Source organism: Microtus pennsylvanicus, chromosome 17 (genome assembly GCF_037038515.1).
Source record: "Microtus pennsylvanicus isolate mMicPen1 chromosome 17, mMicPen1.hap1, whole genome shotgun sequence".
NCBI classification, from domain to species: Eukaryota; Metazoa; Chordata; class Mammalia; order Rodentia; family Cricetidae; genus Microtus; species Microtus pennsylvanicus.
Window position 1 is genome coordinate 8,919,496 of NC_134595.1, and position 24,640 is coordinate 8,944,135.

Consider the following 24,640-nt stretch of genomic DNA (forward strand, 5'->3'; position numbering starts at 1 on the left):
AGTTATTTGATTATTCAGAAAATTACTTGGTTTAAATCAGAATGATGTCGAAAGTCACTAGTTTCTATGTGGAAATTTGACACAAGTCACTTATCGGCCAAAGGGAAAGAGAGGGTTATGGAATGGAACACAGACAAAACACTTGAGGATCTCCATTTTGTTCCCCAAGTTTGTACTCTGGCTTTAGCTGTTGTTACATTATGTATTAACTATGTCTTCAGATTGACTTTTTGGAGCGAGACTGAACCATACTCCTTTTTACGTTACCGTGAAGCTACATGGAAATTGCTCCCACGATTATATATTTGGTTTCTTATTAACGAAACCTGATACACTTGGTGTGGTCTGAGGCCTACGAGATGCCTCCAAGCCCTCTGGTAGAATGTATCTCTGCTCTTGGGCTCACACAGTATGTCCTGTGTCACACAGCACGTGCTATCTTTATTATCGCTTTCAATCAGTAGTGTTTCCTGCACAGAGTCTTGTTTCTCAAATTGATCATTCTTCAATTTTGTGGTTTTTCATCCAGATGCTGCGAAATCATTAATTTGTCAAAATGTTTTAGGTGCTGTGGTTGGATGAGACCCAATGCAAATACTGCATTGTATAAGCTATGGAAATTATTTGAGGTTATTTAAATCAAACCAAAAAACAAAAAGATACTTTCCCTATTTTTAGGACATACAGTATAACATCTATTTTGTTGTGATTGTACAGAAAGCATTTAAGTTATTAATATCATGAACTATAATGGTTAGAATATACTGAGCACCAATCAATGATGTCTGAAGATACATGGGTGGGAAAGACAAAGAAGCAAGGGGAATTGAAAGCCTCTAGAACATTTCAAAGGTTGGACAGGACTGCTCTACACATGAGCTCACAGAGAAGGTGGCAGTATGCACAAGACATGCACAGGTTCAAGTCATATGCTGTCCGAGAGACTGGAGGGAATGCACACACTGATTCCTGCTTCTAACCAAGGAGTTATTTGCAATTGATATCTTCCGGCAAAGGAAAAATATCAGTTCCTCCATCTGGGTATATCACCCCATTCCCTGGAATAGTTGACCAACACAAAATTAACTACATATTTTGCCTATTTAGTTGTGTTTTTTGGGGGGCTGTTTTTTTATTTCTGTTTTGTCCTACTGGTTTTGTGTTTATTTTGATTTTCATTTTTTGTGACTTTTTTTTTCAAAGAGAAAGAACATAAATTTGGGTGGGTAGGGAGATGGAGAAGATCTGAGAATAGTTGAAGGAGGGGAAATATAACCAAAATATAGAGCATAAATACTTTTAGAGAAAAAAATGAAAAGGTTGGGCTTGCTAAAACTAGGTTAGGGACATGAAAAGATCCTTGGGATGGCTGTAAAAGACTCAGCATAATAGAAGTTTTGATACAAAGACGGGTTGTGCCAACAGTGTCTGGGCCTTTCTTTCTTTCTTTCTTTCTTTCTTTCTTTCTTTCTTTCTTTCTTTCTTTCTTTCTTTCTTTCCTTCTCTCTTTCTTTTTTTCTTTCTTTTTTTTGTTGGCTTGGATGGCTCCTGACTAGAGTGCTCCTGCAAAAAGTAAACATGGCAAAACGCCAGAGTAGATAATGGTGGGAAAAAATCAGGTCCAACAGAAGTTATTGGCTGTGGGTTAGCAAAGGAAGTCAGGCTGTAACAGCTTACTGGCTTGGAGAAGAGAGAGGGGTCAGGGGCTCAGAACAAGGGCAACATGACATCTAATCAGAGCATGTGACAAGGGTAATTATGATGGTTAAGAGGAGACGTAGGGTTTAACTTCTCAGATGGAATATGTTTTAAATATCCAAGGCAAACCTATTTTACCCAAGAACATGTGAAGTGTCCACAAATCTTTTGGAAGAATCTGTCTAAAGAATAGCTAAAGAATGAGCTCTTAGCCTTTTCTTCTCATGTCTCCTGAATTTCCAGTATTTTTTAATAATCATTCTGTTCTCTGAAGCAAAACTACAGGAGTTACATTACTTAATCTTGGATTCTCATGAATTAAAAAATAATCTGCTATGTTTCCAGCACTCCCTGCTTCTATTCAAAGATTTAGTGGTGATGCATATAATATATTCTGATCACCATTTTATTATTTTAAGCAAATATGGTAAACAATTTAGTACTCTAATTTGGCAGAAAGAGCCATTTTCAAGTTAAGTCATTGTTTTGATTCCTTTTCTATGACTTACATCCTGTAAGACTTTGGCCCATTCACAATCTGCCTCCAACCTTCAAATTCTTAATTCTACAAACCTATTGCACAGATTATTGTAAGTGAAAACAAGATCAAATTCACAGAGACTCGGACAGAAGTCTTAAACCACTGTCGTTGTTTGAATACCTAAATGTCTAACAATAGTCCTGAGCAATCTGTGTCTTTTCTGCTTCTGTTTTCTTATGAACTGCTTTAGCAGAATAACACTGGGGCTTAGAAAAGACCAAGTCAGTTATTCTTAACTGCGCTACACTTCAGAGGTATCACATACCTTCAGAATGATGAAATCACGGCTGAATATTTTCTGAACAAAAACGGTGTATAGCTTTCAACGAGAATTTCAAAGGAATCTCTGAACTGTAAAAATGATAAGAAAGCTTGCCTTGGGCTTTTTTTTTATTTGTGCCTACAAAGGAATTAATATTGACATTAAAACATGACTTGCCATGCTAATTGTGACAGTTAACTTCAGCCCAGTATGAGAATCTATCTTTTCCATTACTAAGCTTGCAAAAACCAAAATTATTGTTCTTTTCTTTTTATTTCAAGTTACATTAGAGCACTATGTTAACATTTAAATTATTCTGCCAATCAGAATAGAGATGATAAATGTCTTCTTCCATTCTTTTGTTTTTATAATCCTATGAAAATGATGGAAGCCTAATAAATTTGGGACTATCTTGACAATTGTGTTGGCTACGCCAGTCGCCACCTCAGGCAATTTAGATTGAATTATTTTATACTTTTCTTATATTGAAGTGAAAAAAGATCATTTAGACATAGATTGTTTCAGTATTTTTCTGAGATATTTCTGCTGTTGGTGAATTCTTCACACAGAACAAAAGCCTACCATAGCTCAAAAGGTACTTCTGGCCCATCTTGATTGGATGAGAGGACATGATTTTAAGTGTAAGATCTCTATAGTGTCCAGTAAGCATGAATTTATTGTTTGCCAAAGTCTGCTATTCCTCATAAGGAATGCTTTCTCCAGTACTGTGGTTCTTTTCTCTTGACTGGACCATTGTGATCACAGGTATACTTGAACTAAGACCAAAACCTAAACAAGAAATAGGGAAAAAAGGTATCCAGGAACTAAAGGATTGAATCAACTGAGAGGCAAGTCCCAGTTCTGTATAACAAACAAGGTAGGATTCTAAAGTCATAGGTGGATTTCCAACTTAGTCTCCAGTTATAGCACAGGGTGGAATTCTTAAGGTGACGAGTCTCCAAGGTAAAAGAGTAACTGACAGATTTCCTGACATATCTAACAAAAGAAATTTCTGAAATACAATTTAGACGAGCAAATGTGAGTTATATAGAACAAAGAAACAAATTTCTAATGAAATAGTTATCTTCATTGACCAATACTTACACAGCAATATCTTGAACAAGTTGTCATATTGATTTAATGTATGGTATGATGGAGGAAGGTCATTGGCTAATAAAGGAACTGCCTTGGCCCATCTCATTGATTAGGAGATAGGTGGGAGGAGTAAATAGAACAGAACGCTGGGAGGAAGAGGAAGTGAGCTCAGACTCGACAGCTCTCCTCTCGGGAGCAGACACCTCAGAGAGAGACGCCATGCCCTGCTCCCAGGCAGACACATGCGATGAAGCTCCGACCTAGAATCTTCCCGGTAAGATGGGTGCTCACAGATTATTAGAGATGGGTTGATCGGTATATCAGAATTAGCCAGTAAGGGCTAGAGCTAGAGGGCCAAGCAGTGATTAAAAGAATACAGTGTCCGTGTAATTATTTCGGGGCATAAGCTAGCCGGGCAGGCGGCTGGGGTGTTGGGGACGAAGCCCCGCCGCCCTTATTACTACAATGGTACAAATATTATATATGGAATATAAGTGAAAAGGGAAGGAAACAAACCAATGTTACATTTTAATTTTGAATAGTTGATTAAAATTAAAATCAATGAATTAGAAATCACAAAGTCAGGAAAACTCCAGAAACATAAAGATCAATATCAAAAACAACAGCTGAGGAAGTGATATTTAGGAAGCAACCCTCAGAAAGAAACTCAGGAGCAATAGGCTCTTAAAACAATAATATAAGTCTATAGTACTATCTATTTCATATGTGTTGGGTGAGTATAAATTTATATACTTATAAAATAAATCTACACACCACCCTGATAAAACAAGGGGGAACTGCAATAAAACTTTTTATTGCAAAACACGGAAAATAATTTTTAAAGGATTAGCAGTGACAAACTTGGCTTTTCTTTTTCATACAATAAATTCTATTTTGTTAATTCTGTGCCTCACCTGCACATAGACTACTCTTGCTGCCACACAGGGACAAAGTGAGGATCAATTTGATGCTGTACCTTGCTATAGCTAGCAATAAGAAAATACAAAACAAACAACAGCAATAAAACTAAGAACACCAAACAAATCCAAAACACTAGTAATTCTTCAATGTGCCATTGAAATGTATGAAGGTCTATTTACAAATATGAATGCTTAATTAATACCTTATGAGTATTAAAATATTAAAATTAAACTTTGATAGTTAAAAAATAAAGGAAAACAGGTGGGAGGATAAAAAAGTCAAGATAAAGTCATCCAGCTTATGGTAAAAACAATCAAACAGTCTGACTTTTTGGCTGGATCAGAAATGCTTTTAATAGTTCCCCTCTTGATCTGCCTGACAAAAATCATTTAAAAACTGCTGGGTTACTAGTATCCACTTTTTAAAAATAGGACAGTATGTTTTATTTGGCATAGGAATTGGCCTAATTGAAGCATAGGCTAGAGAGCCTTTCTTTCAATCCCTGCTCTCTAGTTAAAGGTGAGTGGGACTCTTTATACAGGATGGACAGATACTATAGTGACAGACCTCTACTGAGCCAGATATGTTCTAATTCCAGGTTCCATATGAGGCACAGATATATTCCCAACATATGGATCCTCTGATTTCTTTAAATTATTTAAGAATGCATTTAATCTTTTTTTTGAAATTCAGCTTTGAAGAGCCTCATTTTTTAAATAAATTCTACACTCTGAAACTTTACATCACTTTATGAAATTGTATATTTTAATTTTGGCACACTGTAGATCAAGCCTGTGGTCTAATATATAAGGTCAGTTGATGTTGCAAAGGCAAATTAAAAATGCCACTTATCAGTGATGGGATGTAAATATATTATTACTTTCTGTAAAGGTGTTATCGTAGCAATCAACACCCTGAGAGAAATAGAATTTGAGAGACAGCTTATTCAAGCATAGAGGGTTATGGGATGTTTCCCATTTCCTAATTGAGTTTCTAGCTGTTCTTTGTTTTGTTTTGCATTTCTCTTAAAACGATGATACTCTGTTCTTACTTCCAGAAAAATGTCACCTTAAAATCATGCCGATGCCCCTTATTTTATATATGTGAATTCCTGAATTTACTCACTTGAGTAGGACAAACCCAAATGATAAATATCTCTCAGTAATCATTCAGTGCTCACCATTTATGAATACTTGATGATCCAATGCTGATTTGTAAGTCAAACCTTTTAGGTGAGCCAGTATTTACATACAGTCTTAACTTCATTACATAAGAACTTGTAATGTAATATCTCATGACCAGAACAATGGTGAATAACATAGAACCATGGTGCAGAAAATGTCATAGTTGGCAAATACATATCTTTAAACAGAGTGCTTCGGTGACTTAAATACCAAAACTGTCTTTCATCACATTTTGATTGGCTGACTATTACCCTTGAACTAACATTGTTTTGTCTGGAATGCATTTCATTTAAGGTGGTGAAAATGTCTTGAATTATTAGCAGAAACACATTAAGAACCTTCCTTTTCTATCCATATAACAACAAGTTGGCAAGTATATTAGCCTTCAAAATGGAAGAATGTTGTATCTATTTGAATTGCTAATGTAAAAAGAGACTTGCTGAGAAAATTCCAAAATTATAGGAAGTTCCTAAGCAGAGGATTTCATTTTCTTACTGTGCAAAATTGGCATTAAATATGCAAGTATCTCTGCTACTTTACACTTTAAAAGCTACATGGTCTTTGTTGCTATATCAGCATACTGACTGGAAGTAAACTCCTTCAACACACCTGGATCACAGTGAACAGGCATCCCGAAACTGTTTCTCTCCTTATTCATTTTAAGAAGTTCAGGATAATCAAAGTTAAGAAACAACTTATTGAGTTGGAATGAACACTTGTGCAAACCTTATAATGAGATATGTATTAATTGGGTTAGGGGACTAGTTTGAATATCACATTCACTAGAAAATGATGCATTTCTGAATTCTGCGAAGATGATGGAAGGATATTTGGAGGCAAGGGAACAGGGATGTTAGAAGGTCTTTCATGCAAAATGTGACCAGCAGCATTTTTTTTTTCTTTCTGAGAAAGGGTTTCTCTGTGTAACAATCCTGGCTGGCTTGGGACCTGCTTTGTAGACCAGGAAGGCATCAAACTCACAGAGTGCTGGGATTTAAGGCTTGCACTACCACTCTTTGTCTATGCTCTTAACCTCTTGTTCTAGTCTTCTTTGTGTTCATCTGATAAAATGTGCTGACCAAAAGGAGTTTAGGAAAGGAAGAAGTTTATTTGGCTTACATTTCCATGTTAAGACCTTCAGTGCAGGCTGTAAGGGAAGGAAATCAGGTAGAAGGTTGGAGAAGAAACCATGCAGGAACACTGCTTACTGGTTCTTTCCAGCTCACTCAGGTTTGGGCTCAGCTAGCTTCCCGGCACAGCTCAGGACCACCTGCCCAGGCACTTATTGCATGCACAGTGTACTGTGCTGTACTTCATCAGTTCTTAACCCTTATACAGGACAGCCTGCTCTAGGAAATTCCTCAAATGAAGCTTTCCTCTCAGAGATCTTAAGATAGTCTCATGTTGACAAAACTAAAGAGGACACCGTCTGAACTCGATCAACCTCATGATACACATTCTAGAATTAATATTCTCTTAGTAGCTGTACAAATATTGAAACTTATTTTATCATTCTTAGTTTTATGCCTTGTTTGACAGTGTACCATTTTGACAGGAACCTGACTCAAATGGAATTATAAATGGAGAATGAATACATTTTTCCATGCAATTCCATAGATTTGATATATATTTTCATAGGAATAAAAAATAAGATTGTATTATTCAAAATGTTATATACATAGTATATAATAAGATGTATCAGAATTAGAAGAACAGTATTTTATGTTCCTATAAAACATAAAATATAAAACTTACTTTTCATTGTAAGAGCATTAGGTAGGTCAGTGACTTCCTATGATTTTAATATTTCAAACTGAAATGTATTCCCCAATGGTCTTCTAGAATATAGGTTGTAGACATAGAATTTAGTCTAAGATATCTAAACATACACTCCCAATTCAGTACCTATATTAAATGAAAGACTTTAAATCATATACTTAAAATGTTATCACTAAAATATTCAAATAGAAAAAAATGTTCATTATGAAAAACTCCTATAGATGTCAATGAGATGTTGAATGGAATTAATTAAATTTTAGCCACAGATGGTGGGTGAATATCTCTGGACAATGGATGAAGCATTAAATAACAGAGTGATAATCTAAACTAGCAATTTTATTCACATCCGAAGCAGCACAAAGATGGTATACCTCCTTCGGAAAATCCATTGCTACATTTCAGTTAGAAAATTCTCCCTGCAAAACTGCATCTGAACTGCTTATAAATATTTCAATTCCCATTTGTAAACAGCAATGCTATTTCCTTAACACTTGCACATACTCTCGAAGCACATAAGTAAAAATGTGCTACACAGAAAATTACTAAAGATGTGCAGAAGTAGCAAGAGCCTATAGTTAAATTGAAAAGAATTAAATTAATGCTTTTGCAAACCACCATTCTTCCCCTATAAGCAGTTATTTTCAATGACAATTAGAATGCTAAGCAAAAACTTGATTATTCCCTAATAAGCTTGATACTACCTACAGGTCTAAGGAATATAGATCAAAGTTATCGTTGTTATAAAAGATAATTATGAAGAAAATGAGGCAACAAAACCATTAAGATCTTTGCAATGGGACTGAGGCGATGACACAGTGCCCAAGACGCTGCTTACACAGGTGTGAGGACAGAGCTTGGGTTCCTGAACTCACACAAGAAGCCAGAAGATGTGGCAGCTGCCTAAAGTCCTGGCATTTGAAAGGCAGAGGCAAGGATATAAAGAGCAAACTGTGATGCCAGACTAGCTAGACTTGGCAAGATACAGGAAAGAAAGAGAGAGAGAGAGAGAGAGAGAGAGAGAGAGAGAGAGAGAGAGCAGAGACCCTGTCTCAATAAATAAAATGGAGAATCATTTCGTCCTCACTCCCCCGCCTCCACACACAGTGTGCCCACATGTTCAGGTCGCTGACACACACAGATGTGCTCACCCACATGTAGACAGGCGTATTCTTGGTTCCATCCCCTGAAGCACTGGTTTGTATTGGAAACTCACCTTTGCTAAAGTTCGAGGTATGTCATGCTAATTGTCTTTACAATCCTTTGGTTTACATACTTAACAAGGATCTGTGCATCTAACAGACACTTCATAAAATATGAATAAATGAAGTAAAAACATTTTACTTTTCCAAACATAAATCTTTCCTGAAGATTTACTACGTAGTGCCCGCTATTGTGAAAATTAGAATATATTAAGTAGCTGTCAACAAAAAGCACTTAAAATCTCGCTAAAGGAAGCAAAATAACGTACCTGCAATTAAAGAATGATAAAATAGTATCTGTTTATACCCTAGCAATAAATTGTAAATTTAATGGAAAATGAGACAAAAGAGGAATATAGAATAAAATTTATTCTCATTTGAAACTAGCATTATGTGAAAACTAGGGAACACAGTATTTTAAAGCCGCTCTCCCCCCAATAATAAAATTCCTTTTCTTTCCTCAGAGTATAGTGATTGATTCACTAAATGAATGGATGTTCTACAATTCAAACTGGTTTTATTTTACAGAACCCTGACTCTGTTTTAAATATATGGCAGTAATAATTTTCTGATTTTATAAGTAAACTTGTAGTGTCTGCACTCTTCCTAATATGCTTGTTTGCCTCCTATAGTGAATTTTCCACATGGTGGAGAGAGCTGACAAATTTTTAATATACTGCCCTGATTTACTTATTATTTGTATGGACTATGACAAAACTGTTTCTGATTTACTTATATTTCATTGTAAGGATAAGAGAAAATTACAGTCAACAGAGCTAAGTCAAATGGGCCATAGATCTTAATTATAAGTTGTCAAAAATAATAGAAGAAAAAATGTAAAAAGGAAAAAAAATTAACTGGCTCCCTTGGCTACTTCCCTTTCAGAAAAAAAGCACAGAAGAGAAACTCATCTTTAAAGATAAATCCCAAATGCTTCATTTTCATTTTCCTGAAGTTAACTTTCTCACCTAGCTAAGCAGCATTTTCAGCTATTATTAGCGATGGACCAATATCAGCTGACCAATATCCGTCAAACTCTTCCGTTCAATGAGCTTAGGGACTCCCAAGGAACTGCATGTATGCAGACTTCTGCTTATAGCTTCTAATTATTTTCTAGCAGATAATAGAATAGTTAAGTTCAAGGAGGTTAGATTAAATTTGTAAGTGGATCAAAACCCTAGATAAAATTACAGCAGCAAAGCTCACTATAGGTACCCAGAGGTTTTTCACTTTGAGGTGAAGGGGCTCCATTGATAACTTCTATGAAAAATGGGTTTCCTAGTTTTACTGCTTCATAAATACTTTTTTTTTCTATTCTTAGCATGACCATTGATATGTGTCAACTGTAAAGAGTAGGTACATGCCGCATGCCAGGCTCCTCGATGATGACTTCCTGGGAATTTCAATGCCATTTAGACATGCTTTAGAAAAATCTTGATGTCTATTCCTTCCTGTATAAGATAACCTTATATACTGTATGTAGCCTAAGTTATCATTTGAACAACTGAAAGAAGTACAAGTTGATGGTAGCTACGATATGAGCAGTGGCTGGGATGAAGCTGAAATATTTAGGGAATACTGTGAGGCCAATACAGTTTTTATTTTAAAAAAAGTTACACAGACATTGATTTTCTCATCTTTGTAAAAGAGTGAGTTACATAAAATTTCACATGGAGTAATAACAAGCTAGAAGGAGATGACAGGCAAGGCCATCAGCAGGACTTTCCAAGGAAGAGTCCCGTCTCTGACAAAGCTTAATTATAAAGATTATGTCTTACAGTTAAAACTGTGTGGGGAAATTCAAATACAAACAGCAATGTACGAAATTTGTTCTTGTTGGCCTACTATTTAGATGGCAGTCACTTCACATGTGATCTAGGATTACTTACTACTTTTGCTGAAAGTGAAGTTAAGGTCTAACTATTAAGATTTCAAGATAACATTTTGATCTTCAACTGAATACTTCAGAGATTGTGGTCAATCTTTAAAGGTGGTCATTCTCAGAGACATGAAATCAATCTTCTATTGACAAATTCTATGTAACTAAGTGAACATAACCCACTGCCAACTGGCTAGGATTGTAGCAATCTGTTCTCTGGCAAGAGGGATGCATCTGACAAGATACCACACTGATGTGAACGAGAATAGAGAATTATTTTGATGACTTTGATAAAACAATTTAAAAAAAAGTTGAAGGCATACTTGCTAAGTATTCACTTTTGCAGTAACAGCAACACCTCAACATGGTCATTACCGTCAATGAATACTACATTATATCTTGATTTGCAAAAGAGCATTTATAGAAAATGTGACAGAGACTGCAGTTATCATTTATTACATATCACAGTAAAGTAAACTCCAGTAGGTTGGCACACACACACACATACGCATACACACACACACACACACACACACACACACACACACACACACATGCTGTTAGTATATGTATGTGTATGCCATTGCATGTAACAGAGTATTATAATTCTTTCTAGGACCAAATTGCTTCCCTATGAAAACTAAGATAAAATTAGGTATATGATACATACCAAAATTTTTGCCTTTCCTCCTGAAATTATTTCATGTTCTTGAATATATAAACAGATCATCAACAAGGTTTGATATTTCCAGGGGCACAATCGGTTAGTGGGCGTTATGTATGTAATAATTCCAAAATTGTTTTTGGCCTGGTTAGCAAATATTCTCTCTCCCTCTCTTCTCTCTCTCTCTCTTTTTCTCTCCTTCTCTCCTGATCCTTTCTGTGTGTGTGTGTGTGTGTGTGTGTGTGTGTGTGTGTGTGTGTGTATGTGTGTGTGTGTGTATGTGTGTGTGTGTGTGTGTGTGTGAGCACATGCATGTGAGTACGTACCTGAATTTCAATGCCAGAGTTTAACCTCAGGGATTTTTCTTCATGCTTCCTACACCTTACTTTAAGAGGCAGAGTCTTTCATTGGCCTGCAGCGGCTAAGTGGTACCGGCTGTCAGACCAGCAAGCACCATTCATCTGCCTACCTTCCCCCTCCCCACCCTAAGAGTACTACCATTACACGTATGCCACCAGATTGGCTTGATGTGGGATCTGCGGGCCTTCAGAATTGCTTGACAAGCCCTCTACAATGCACTCTCTCCTCAGACTCTACAGTTGCTATTTATGAGCATACAGTATTTATTCCAAATGGTGTCTCCTGGCGTTACAGTCAAACTGAATGACTTTTTTTCTCCCTAGGTCATCATAATTATGAAATACTGTCCAGATTAGTTTCAGAAATAGCACATGATCAGTGTAATTCTCTCTCTTCTCTGTATGACAGTAACAATCCTCTTAATCAGATATAAAAGTCATCAAGTTATAGAGTTGGGAGAGCCAGAAAATTACACATCCAATAGACTGATTTGTAGTTAACAAATTTAAATTCTGATACAGTAGACTATGAGCTCTTGAGACATTTCCTCTCATTTACACAAATTCAAGAAATGTTTTTGTGAACAAAAGAGTCTGAAGTTACATGTTAAGATTTACAAAGAACAACCTGCTTTGGATTTGGGGAGTCCCTTTTGGGTGATTCAAGAGATAAAATAAGCCTGTTGGAATATAAAACTTGTCAAGTTCTTTATGTAGCTTCAAACCATTCAGTACCCCTTAAGGCAATCTCTCAGGCTCAGGATTTGGGAGCTACTGAATTCAGTTAACTGTTACTGGCAATGAGTTATAGAGACTATAATAAATTATATTTTTCCAATTTATTTTTGTCAAAATCTACAATACATTCAACTTTTTTTCATTTTTAGCAGGACTCATCCTTGTGTGTTTATTGCTATCAAAACAGAAGGAAACAAAGAGGCAAAAAGTAAAATTTTAGTGGGAGAACAAGCATTATGCAAAAATTACTGAAGATCATTCCAGTAATTAGGAACAAGGTGGTAAAAATGAAACCTATTAAAATAAATAAGGGGGATATTGGAAATCTTTGAGAGGATCACTAGCCAAGGTCCTCTAGTGGAAACAGGATGAGTCACCAGCATCCTAGACACATGGGGAAAGTCCTTTGTTAGTCCACAAGAAAAAAAAACCCTTCAGAGAACACCCTAGTACTTTACAAAGGGTCCATGGTCAAGCAGGAGACATTTTTTAGGATCTGTTTTTACGATTCTGTACACAGGGAGGTTGAAGACAGTTGTAAGCAAGGCAGTCTAAATGAGAGGTCATGATTCTTAAGGGTGTAGAGACAGGTGAGTCTAATGGCAGTTGTGACCACCGAGACACAGAAAGAAACTGCAAAGGAAATGAACAGGCTATAAAATAGACTTCACATTTCTGCTGAACAAGTAAACTGGATAAGCTGTAAGGGAAACAGTTTTATTTAGTCACCAGAATGATTCTCTTTTTAATTTTTAATAGAGTAGTGAAAGATGAAACGTTGCTTCAAATACAGTTATAGATTTGCTTTGTGAAGGTATCATCTTATTTTCAGAATAAAGAAGATTTCTAGACCTAACTAATTATTTTTATTTATTATTACATTTTTCCCTAAGGACAATAAGAGTTGTTAACGGACTTTGGAAGATCATTCCTATAATATAGCGCTTTAAAATTTTCTGAAATGTTTACTTCTAACATGTACATATTGCATTTATATATAAAAATTAAGAATTTATTCAACTCAGTACCCCATTTTATAATTGGATTGATTAGCCTTTTACGGTCTAGTTTCTTGATTTCTTTATATATTTTGGAGATCAGACCTTTGTCAGTTGCGGGGTTGGTGAAAATCTTCTCCCAGTAAGTGGGTTGCCTTTTTGTCTTAGTGACAGTGTCCTTTGCTTTACAGAAGCTTCTCAGCCTCAGGAGGTCCCATTTATTCAATGATGCCCTTAGTGTCTGTGCTGCTGGGGTTATACACAGGAAGTGGTCTCCTGTGCCCATGTGTTGTAGAGTACTTCCCACTTCCTCTTCTATCAGGTTCAGTGTGTTCGGACTGATATTGAGGTCTTTAATCCATTTGGACTTGAGTTTTGTGCATGGTGATAGATATGGATCTATTTTCATTCTTTTACAGATTGACATCCAGTTTTGCCAGCACAATTTGTTGAAAATGCTGTCTTTTTTCCATTGTATACTTTTAGCTCCTTTATCGAAAATCAGGTGCTCATAGGTTTGTGGGTTAAAGTCAGGGTCTTCTATTCGATTCCATTGGTCTACTTCTCTGTTTTTATGCCAATACCATGCTGTTTTCAATACTGTAGCTCTATAATAGAGTTTGAAGTCAGGGATGGTAATGCCTCCAGACAATCCTTTATTGTATAAGATTGTTCTGGCTATCCTGGGTTTTTTGTTCCTCCATATAAAGTTGATTATTGTCTTCTCCAGATCTGTGAAGAATTTTGATGGGATTTTGATGGGGATTGCATTGAATCTATAGATTGCTTTTGGTAGAATTGCCATTTTTACTATGTTGATCCTCCCAATCCAAGAGCAAGGGAGGTCCTTCCATTTTCTGGTGTCTTCTTCAATTTCTTTCTTCAAAGACTTATAGTTCTTGTCGAATAGGTCTTTCACTTCCTTGGTCAGGGTTACCCCTAGATATTTTATGCTATTTGTGGCTATCGTGAAAGGTGATGCTTCTCTGATTTCCCTCTCTGTTTCCTAATCCTTAGTGTAAAGGAAGGCAACTGATTTTTTGGAGTTGATCTTGTATCCTGACACATTACTAAAGGTGTTTATCAGCTGTAGGAGTTCTTTGGTAGAATTTTTGGGATCACTTATGTATACTATCATATCATCTGCAAATGGGGTACTGAGTTGAACAGAGAATTCTCAACAGAAGAACTTCAAATGGCCAAAAGACACTTAAGGTCATGCTCAACTTCCCTAGCGATCAGGGAAATGCAAATCAAGACAACTTTAAGATACCATCTTACACCTGTCAGAATGGCTAAAATAAAAAACACCAATGATAGCCTTTGCTGGAGAGGTTGTGGAGAAAGGGGGACACTCACCCATTGCTGGTGGGAATGCAAACTTGTGCAACCACTCTGGAAAGCAGTGTTTCGGTTTCTCAGGAAATTCGGAATCAACCTACCCCTGGATCCAGCAATACCACTCTTGGGAATATACCCAAGAGAGGCCCTATCATACAACAAAAGTATATGCTCAACTATGTTCATGGCAGCATTGTTTGTAATAGCCAGAACCTGGAAACAACCTAGATGCCCTTCAACGGAAGAATGGATGAAGAAAGTATGGAATATATACATATTAGAGTATTACTCAGCAGTAAAAAACAAGGACTTCTTGAATTTTGCATACAAATGGATGGAAATAGAAAACACTATCCTGAGTGAGGTAAGCCAGACCCAAAAAGAGGAACATGGGATGTACTCACTCATATTTGGTTTCTAGCCATAACTAAAGGACATTGGGCTTATAATGCATGTTCCTAGAGAAGCTAAGTAAGAAGGTGAACCCAAAGACAAACACATAGGCATCCTCATAAATATTAACCTTCATCAGGCGATGAAAGGAGACAGAGACAGAGGAGCACGGGACAGAAATCTCAAGGTCCAAATCAGGAGCAGAAGGAGACGGAGCACGAGCAAGGAACCAAGGAACTCAGGACCGCGAGGGGTGCACCCACACACTGAGACAATGGGGATGTTCTATCGGGAACTCACCAAGGCCAGCTGGCCTGGGTCTGAAAAAGCATGGGATAAATCCGGACTGGCTGAATATAGAGGACAATGAGGAATACTGAGAACTCAAGAACAATCGCAGAGGGTTTTTGATCCTACTGCACGTACTGGCTTTGGGGGAGCCTAGGCAGTTTGGATGTTCACCTTAGGAGACCTGGATAGAGGTGGGCAGTCCTTGGGCTTCCCACAGGTCAGGGAACCCTGATTGCTCTTAGAGCAGATTAGGGAGGGTGACTTGATCGGGGGAGGGGGAGGGAAATGGGAGGCGGTTGCGGGGAGGAGGCAGAAATCCTTAATAAATAAAAAAAAAAAAAAAAAAAAAAAGGCAGGCCCTGAAAAGTATTCAGTGGATATGTTACAAAGCAGATTAGAACTAAATTAGAAGTAAATACACTAAAATAGATTAAGGCAGTTTTCCTGAATTCTGTGACATGGAATAATACAAAATTGAAACATATAAACAAGTTTGAGACTTAAAAAATAAAATATATAAAACTAAAATAAATAAATAAATAAATAAATAAATAAATAAAAACTCTCAATGTAAAAAAAAAATTAAGAATTTATATGAAACATATATAACTGGACTAAATAACATGAATTTTTAAGAATAAATTGTTAATGTGATCGGTAATCTAAAACTCATCATACGTAGTCAGTCACACAAAGGAAATTTTGCAATATGAAAAAACAGCCTAAAATTTTTCCATCATTTTGCAAGGTTGCTAAATAATGTGAGTGGATTATAGGTTTCTCGTCCCACTCACATAATGACGACAATTAGAGTTGGAAGAATTTACTCCCATCCAGACTCTGAGTATCACAAATATAATACAGAAAGGATAAACAAAAAGTCATGTGAACTTTATTTCAGTATATGACAGTTGGCTAAGATAAGTAAAAGTCCTTGTGACACAGCAAAAAGAAAATGATTTCCCCCCCACAAATGATGCAATTTACTTAATATAGTCTGGTCACAAGAAACCTCTTTCCTCAAATCACCTGGTCATGAACTATTGTAAATGTAGGATGGGAAAGCCAGACCTAGAGTCAACTAGATTCACACACGCTTCGAGCCAGGGTTGCAAAACCATTCCTAGAATTTAGCATAATTATACAAATTCTTCCGATCCCAGCTGATTTTTTTTAAATAAAGCAAACAATTTTGCTAAGATATTTCAAAACAATCTCAACAGATAATGATTTTAAATGTCCTGGGAATAATGATGGACACTCAAACAAACCAAGAGTCTGACTCATTTCCCAGGACTCTTTGTGGATAAATATATCTTCTACACAATTTGATGTATTTTTTAAAAAATACAAAAAAACCCCACCCAAAATGCCAATAATAAAAAATGCCAAAGAAACCTCCTAGCAGTCTGCATTTTGAAGAGAAACTGTGCTACTTGAAACAGGAATTCGAAGTGTCTCTTAATGTAGGCATCCTTCTTAGGAAAGTAGACCTTTAGTCATTTCCTTAATATCATTCAATGTGATATTTCTTTATGGGAATAAAGAATGCACTGGCCATTCAATAGCAGCATGTTATTATTGTCATTATGAATCCATTAGACATGTTCAGGCAAGCTAAGTAGCAGCCCTGTGACCAAATTCTCCTTCTGCTGCTTTTAGTGAAACATTTGATAAAATACTGCCTGCCCCTGATTTACTTTCTGCTCGTGGTAAAAATTTAAAGAGAATAGAAGAGTCTTTTCTTTGTCCTTGGATATCAATAGAGGTGTTAGTTGTTGGTGATGAGATTTGATTATTAAGCTGCAGTGTTTTCTTGCCATTTGTTTTAAAAACCAATAAAACACACATAAATACATATTTAATATTCATGTCCATATCATCATTATAAAATGTGTAATCTGCTATAGAGATAAACAGAATAAGTGTAAAGAAAACTAATGCTTAATAGATGTTTGCAGTTTTCGGTTTCTTTAGCTTTAGCTTTCTTAGATCTAATAATATGCGAAAAAACACATGCACATATAAAAAGAAATACACACAGACATTGGTGTGAAAAAGATATTCATAGTATGGTTTCAGAGGATGTCATTTTTTTTATAAAAGCTCCTGAACACTTTACCATGTTGCTACAATACCTGATGGCTAGGCATTTCTTTTGCCTATAGTTTTCTGATATGGGAATCCCCTCTATGTGCTGTGATTATTATTAATGAATAAACAAACTGCCTTGGCTTTATGATAGGGCAGGACTTAGGTAGGTGGGGAAAACTGTACTGAATGCTGGGAGGAGGAAGTTGGAGGTGGAGAGACGCTATGGAGCCACCGCCAGAGTCAGACGTGCTGGAACTTTGCTGGTGGGCCACGACCTCGTGGTGATGCACAGATGAATAGAAATAGGTTAAATTAAGATGTAAGAACTAGCCAATACAAAACTAGAGCTATTGGGGCAAGCAGTGATTTAATTAATACGGTTTCTGTGTCGTTATTTTGGGGCTAAGCTAGTTTGGCAGCTGGGACGAACAAGCGGGCCCTCTTACTACAGTTTTCTTTGTCATTGTATCCTTTTTCTGCCATCCTCAACAGGTGAGTCATGAAGATATTAAGACCTCTCTGTCCATAACCTCTAGTCAATGGTGTGGGAGCTGGCATAAGCACTCTAGTTCTCTATTCTCCCAGCAACTGTCAACCAAAGCAGTTTAGGAGAAGATGGGCTTAACTCCCTTGAATCTTGAATAGGACGATTAGTACTTGATTGTATAGCTTCTTTTTTTTTCCTCTGTACATATATATTTACCAAAGTGCATGATACATCATAGAATTTTAAATTGTGCCAGTTTTAATGGCTATTTTTTTTCTTTTTTATTGATAAAAGGAGAATAAAAAAAATCCCTTCTTAAATAGAAAGAGGCTACAGGCATCATTGTGGTAGGTAGCAGTTGTCTTGTCTTATTTCCATACTTTACCAAGGATGAATCATTCAACTCTAGCATAAATTACTTCTACTCAAGTATTTATTACATGAGCAGCTTGTGCTTCTGGAAGAACTCAGACTAAGATATTCGGCAAAGATACTACTTTTATTATTACTGGATGACTTGTAATTTCATCTGTCCTTTGGCTCATCTTGCAACCAGTTTTGCCTCCATGGACCTACCCTGTTAGCTAGCGGGCTAAGCGCTTGAGTGGGAGGGGGGGAGGGACAAAACTAGCTTAGCCCCAAAATAACCACAGAGAAACCGTATTAATTAATTATGCCAAAATGTAACGGCGTAAACAAATGCAGACAGATTGTAAATATATATATATAGCTTTAATGGAGAAATAGACTTACAGAACCACCGTTCAGCAGAGACCAGGAAAGCAGAAGCAAGCTCTGCAAGCACTCTAGCCAGATATATAGGTAAACATTAGCCCGAGGCGAACACGCCCCCTAAGGGGCGGGACTTATCCCTACACTACCCTTTTGATTTGAGCAGTTATAAATACTTAAAATGCTTTCCAAACAGTGTGGAAATTCTAAAAATTAAGATACACAATGTAGCCATTCATTTACATGAAAATTATACTAACTTACTGAAATTGCATTCAGCATCCATGTTGCCTGTTAAAATGATTTTAATCAATATGATGCTATTGCTCTAATAGTTTAAAACAAGTCACCAAGAAAGAAAATATTTCTTATCAAAAAAGCCAGCAAGCTGTTAATTCTCTAGCACCTACCCAAAGTGAGGAAAGCCATATCAAAAAAGAAATTCTTAATTTTTACCTTTAAAAAAGAACAGATTTTTTTTTTTGAGTCTGTTAGTTACCAAATCCATCACCCACCTAGGAAAATGATTCCTTTCATGGCTCAATCAGAGGCTCATCTTAAATTCAACGGAAAGCTAAGTCTTCAAGCTCCCATCCTACTCCTGTTTCCATGGGAATAGGCTTCAGATCAAGGGGGAGGGGAGTGGATGAATGGGGTTAGGAGCTTTCAAATAATCATTCGAAATCATGATGAGGTTTTTAGAGCTTCTTTTTACGTGATTATTTTGTAGCCTCTTAACCCTCTTTTGCCAGACTGTTTCCATGGAAATATGACTGTCCAAGCCTCCAGCAGAGATTATTAGCATTCTTGTGAATTACAGCTTTGGTTGTAGCTCAAGGTGGCCAAGCTTGATCTTCTATCAGTTTTATATATGAACTTCTGCTTTTTATTTACTGTAATTTTTTCTTGTAATTTGTATTTAATTTGAAATTTTCCTCCCTGAGTTTATAACTATGATCTGGGTGATACTGAATGATTAGGGCTCTATTGAAAAAGTCTTCTATTCTAAATAGTAACATATGAGCCAGACATTTCGCTGCATGGAGTGTAATAACCTTTAACAACCCGCAGAAAAATATGGAGCTATTGTATAAGCAACATCTATTATATAAGTGTTGCTAGTAAGGCAAGAAGGGTGGTATTTTAATTATTTAGCAACTGATACACACAGACACCATTTTCCAGAGCTGCAAATGCTTGGACCATCCTCAGTCCTACTGTGTAATAACTAATAATAAATTAACCTACAATAACCTCATAAAAGATGGTTAGAATTGCTATCAAAGTTCTCAAGGTCATATACTGAGTTTCTTTAAACCTACAAAGGAACTTTCAGAAGGAACTGGCTAAGAATATATAGCAATCTGTTTTGAAAAAAAGTGCATATGCTTCTTGCATTCTCTTTCATGTAAAGGTCACTTTAAAATCAAAATCATTCTTATTATTGAAGACATTATGCTAAAAGACAGAGAAAGAATGTATATGGATCTATTCCAGAATCCCTAGTAAGATCTCTTATGTTCAATGTGAAAAAAGTAACAGCAGGCTAGATATCTAATGTTATTCCACCCTACTCTCTAAAACTGAACATCTCAATCGACAACTTTCATTGGGGAAATCTGCAAGCTCTGATTGACCTCATCAAGTACTTTCATTCCTTATCCCCATTTTTATTATTCTGTAGTCGAAGCTTTTATCACAGTCCTATTTGATGATTCTGAATTGAAAAGAGTAAATATCGCTTGAGAACTTAGATTTTAAATAGGTTCCTGTTGAAATATAGGAAAGACTAACTGGCTGGAAACACTAATTTTGATTTATTTTTAGCTCAATAAATTATAAATACAAGAAGTAAAGAATCCCAATTAATTTTTCAAAGTGGCTTCAGACTCCCAAAATGCTGTTCTTGTTGTCATCACACTTGCGTTCCTGAGAGCGGGGTCTGCTCTTAAATCAAACGTTCTCACTATCTTATTTATTGGATTCTTTGTTGGAGCCCAGGCAGACTCATTCATATACAGTTTTCTCTTAATTAACCACCAGAAAGAGCAGACTGAGGAGTTGGCACATTGAAGACAAGATAGGCAAATCCTCACTGTTCTCTGCTTTTGTAAGAATTATTTCCCGTCAAACTCAGCGGACTGAACTGAAAGCTTCTTGGCATCATCTTTCAACTCCACAATGTGGGCTAACCTTGGGCTAAGCTCGGCTAACCTTGGGCTAACCCAGGTTAACCTTGAGTTAGGTTGGTCTGGTCTGTCATCCAAGTGAGATTAAATATTTGTAAATTATTTAGCACACTGTTCAGAATCTATTACAGACTTTGTGAATCAATGATATTTTAGGCTTTATATGTACTATCTACATAAGTGCTTATGAAGAACGACTTATGAAAATGACTTATGAAAATGACTTACTGCTGTCACCATCCAGCACTTTTAACACTGTTGTAACTGCGTTTAATAAATGCATGTCTGTCTGATTATAATCCAAATTATAAGTAAAATGGAATACAACATGCTTAATTCACAGAAGGAAATTCAACATTTTAATTATAAATACTTCCATATTCCCTAACAACCAAGAGTACAGTCATGGCAGACAGTTGTAAACTAGGGATTACTTGAAAGGTATAATAAGATGTGAAGGGATCCTGAAATTCTAAGTATGAGGTTATAACATTTTCAGAGAAGAAGCTTGGAAAGGTGGTTGACATTTTCATTATTTTATGTTCAAGTGCCGTATTTAGCAATAAATAAAATATGACTGTGGTTTGTGTACTTACATCCATGAACTCCACATTGGCTTTGGGGCCAGTTGTCTCATTGAGGATCTTAATGGCCACGGGGATTTTCACTGTTTCACCTTCAGGCACCCAAATACCCTGAAAGGAAAAACAATTCAAATTGATTCTATATTGAGATTGAATAATACTTTACAGTAGAATATACTTTGGTTTGACCACTCACACTTTAATTTTATTTTATTTCATTATAGAGATTATCATATAATTACATATTCTCTTCTTTTTCTTTCCATCAAACCTCCCATATACTCTTCTCCATTCTCCTTCAAGTTTATTGCCTCCTTTGTTCTAACTCCATGTTGCATATATATATATGTATATATATGCACATATATATTCTTAAATACTACCATATATATATATATATATATATATATATATATATATATATATATATATATATATATATATAGTGACTTGTATGTACTTTTTTAAACCTGACAATTTGGCAATGGACAACCAATTGGTATGCTCTGAGTTTGAATTTCTTTTCAATAATAAGCTTTTCTTCAGCATATCCTATGTGGTGTACATGTTTGTGGTCTAAATTCATAAGAGATGAATTATGCATATTTCTATTTTCATAGTATTCAATGTCCATTTAAGATTAATTTGGTTTCTTCTTATAAAAGGCTTTGCACTTTTGACAGAGGATAAAGTATTTAATTCTTATTAGGATGACAATACCAACTTCATTTCAAAACAAATTAAGTACTTTTTTGTTCTGAAGAGTATGGAAGCTTTATGTCTAAACAATAATGTATAAAATATAAATAGGTAGAATGATATTTATTTTTCAGTCCATTTGTTTATTCTTTAACTAAGAGAAAAATATCATGTTTCTTAAATTAAGATGGAATAGGAATTAAATTTCAAAGGTTATTATTTTGAAAATAGGACTCAACGACAAGTTCTAGGGTATATGGAATACACAGTAATTTATCTATATTATTAAATTAATGATTTTTGCCACTGGGTAGATATAAAATACTTATATTGACCACTGGCAATTCATCTTTTTATCAACATAATTGCAGGATTTAGGGATTAGGACAACATTAAAAATTTAGACTTTCAAGGTAAAAGATCAATAATAGGTTTCTGAGTAAATGTAAACATCTAAATGAGGACAAGAAATTTGAGAGGAAAGATAAAAATGCTTGGATTAAGGATGGATATTGTTAAAAGCTCATAGTCAAAAAAGAATTCAGAACTTTTGTGAGACCATTACAGGATCTCAGGATGACTTCTGACAGTTTTAACTTAAAGATGAAAGGGAGGGAACTATAGGTTGCAGCTCTACATTCTTTCTCAGTGTCATCTGGGGACAATGATAGGAAGAAACCTAACTTAAGTAAATGTGTTTGTTTCATTCTATGTTGGAGTAATAGAAGAGACACAAATCAAGAGACGTTGAAAAGTAATAACAGTGAAGAAAAGTACTTTAAACCTCCAGGATGAGATTTATGATTGTGTTTGACTTAAGCAGGTCAGTGGGGAAAGGTATGTGTCAAATGCAAAATAATAACATAAGTTACTTGTAGTATAATTTTTTAAAAGGATATTCAAGCAGAAGAAGGGAGGGAAAAGCCTCAGAACCCAAAACCCCAGGCTATATTTTATCAGAGATGGTATCTAGGGCAGAGAACATGCTTATCATTATTCAATAAAATAACCACATAGGGAGTTACTTTATAAAGCTGTAGCATCAATATTAAAATATTCCTAAAGTACAGTTTTAAAATAAAAATATAAATTCAGTGTGAATTAATTTGTACCACTCTTGAAGAAAGTCTAGCCATTACGTTATATACTGAAACACCATGGAATTGGAATATACTTGTGCCCATATTGATCCTGAAACATAGCATAGCTACAGTTAAGAAGAAAAAATGACCAAATAAGTACTCAGGCCACTGGCGTTTGTGTGTTCGCCAATGGCTTTTCATAGATTAAGACTGTATGTCTTACAATGCATGATATATTGACTAAAACATAGGACTGGCAACACATATTTCAAACACGCCATTCAGATAAAATTATGAAATGTCTAATAAAGTGCAATGTCTATAATACTTTCAATTTTGTCAATAAGACATGTAGAAATGATTATCACCAAACCCAAAGGAAAGAGGTTCCAACAGTTTTCTGTTGACTTTCCTATAGTTTAGCTTAAAAATACTCATTCATATCTATGGATATGAAAGGTCAAGCAATTATCAGATAAATCATAGGGTTAGTGGGGGCAAGGAATCTTTATAAAGATGATTGGACGGCATATACTTATAATGAAGTGGTACCAAGTCTTAGGCAGTAGGATAATAATGATTCAATTAGTTCCTTCCAACATCTTAGGGAGGGGAGCAGAGAAAAATGTAGAGTTCAATAAAAATCAATAAGAAAAAGATAGTATTTAGAATTACATATGTATTATTCCAAATAATTTTATGAATTTTCTTTAAAATACATACAAATTGAAATTATTAAATAGCAAATCAAATTTAGATTCAATTTTAAGTATAAAATTACACAATTTGTGACTTTTTCTAGCATAATTTCAGTATTTACAAAAGATAACTTAGGCACAGAATTTGAAGATCAGAAAGACAAATCAGCCTAAACTAGAAACTCTGTAAATTGGACACTCAGTTAATTATTTAACTGAACAGAATATGCACACTAAAATGATAGAGAAAGTTTCACAGTTGGATATTGGAAGGTTTATAATGATGACAATATTTTCAAATATTCAGGAAAAGAAAATTTATGTCTACAATATGATCGTTAATATTGTTCTAACAAATAAATCATTAATTTATTATTTTTTTTGAGACACTGTGTCATTACCTTGCCACTATTTTACTAAATTATCTATGGTGCTCTCAAACTTTTGTGTTCAATTTATTACCATGACTCAGATGTTCAAGTTTGGGAATATATATTATATATATATATATATATATATATATATATATATATATATATATCACATCAACTTAAATCATTTTTCTAAATAGAGAAAACACTGAGTATTTTGAAATACAAAATTCTTAAACCTTTCTACCTTAATCACATGTTTGTAAAAATAAGGAATCACTTAGAAATATACAGTAAGCTGCAAAACTAAATTTTGTTAATTGTACCAATCCTGCTACAAAATGGCCTCACAATTAGCCCAG

General features: G+C 35.4%; 1 protein-coding gene across 3 annotated transcripts in view; it reads right to left on the reverse strand.

Annotated features, from left to right (window-relative positions):
• The window catches only part of Erbb4 (erb-b2 receptor tyrosine kinase 4), a 1,055,862-nt gene that overhangs the window by 207,655 nt on the left and 823,567 nt on the right, over window positions 1–24,640 (reverse strand). For all 3 annotated transcript variants that reach the window (XM_075951135.1, XM_075951137.1, XM_075951136.1), the window contains exon 19: window positions 21,441–21,539. In XM_075951135.1, coding sequence (XP_075807250.1) covers window positions 21,441–21,539 — 99 coding nt within the window. The remainder of the gene's footprint in view (window positions 1–21,440; window positions 21,540–24,640) is intronic.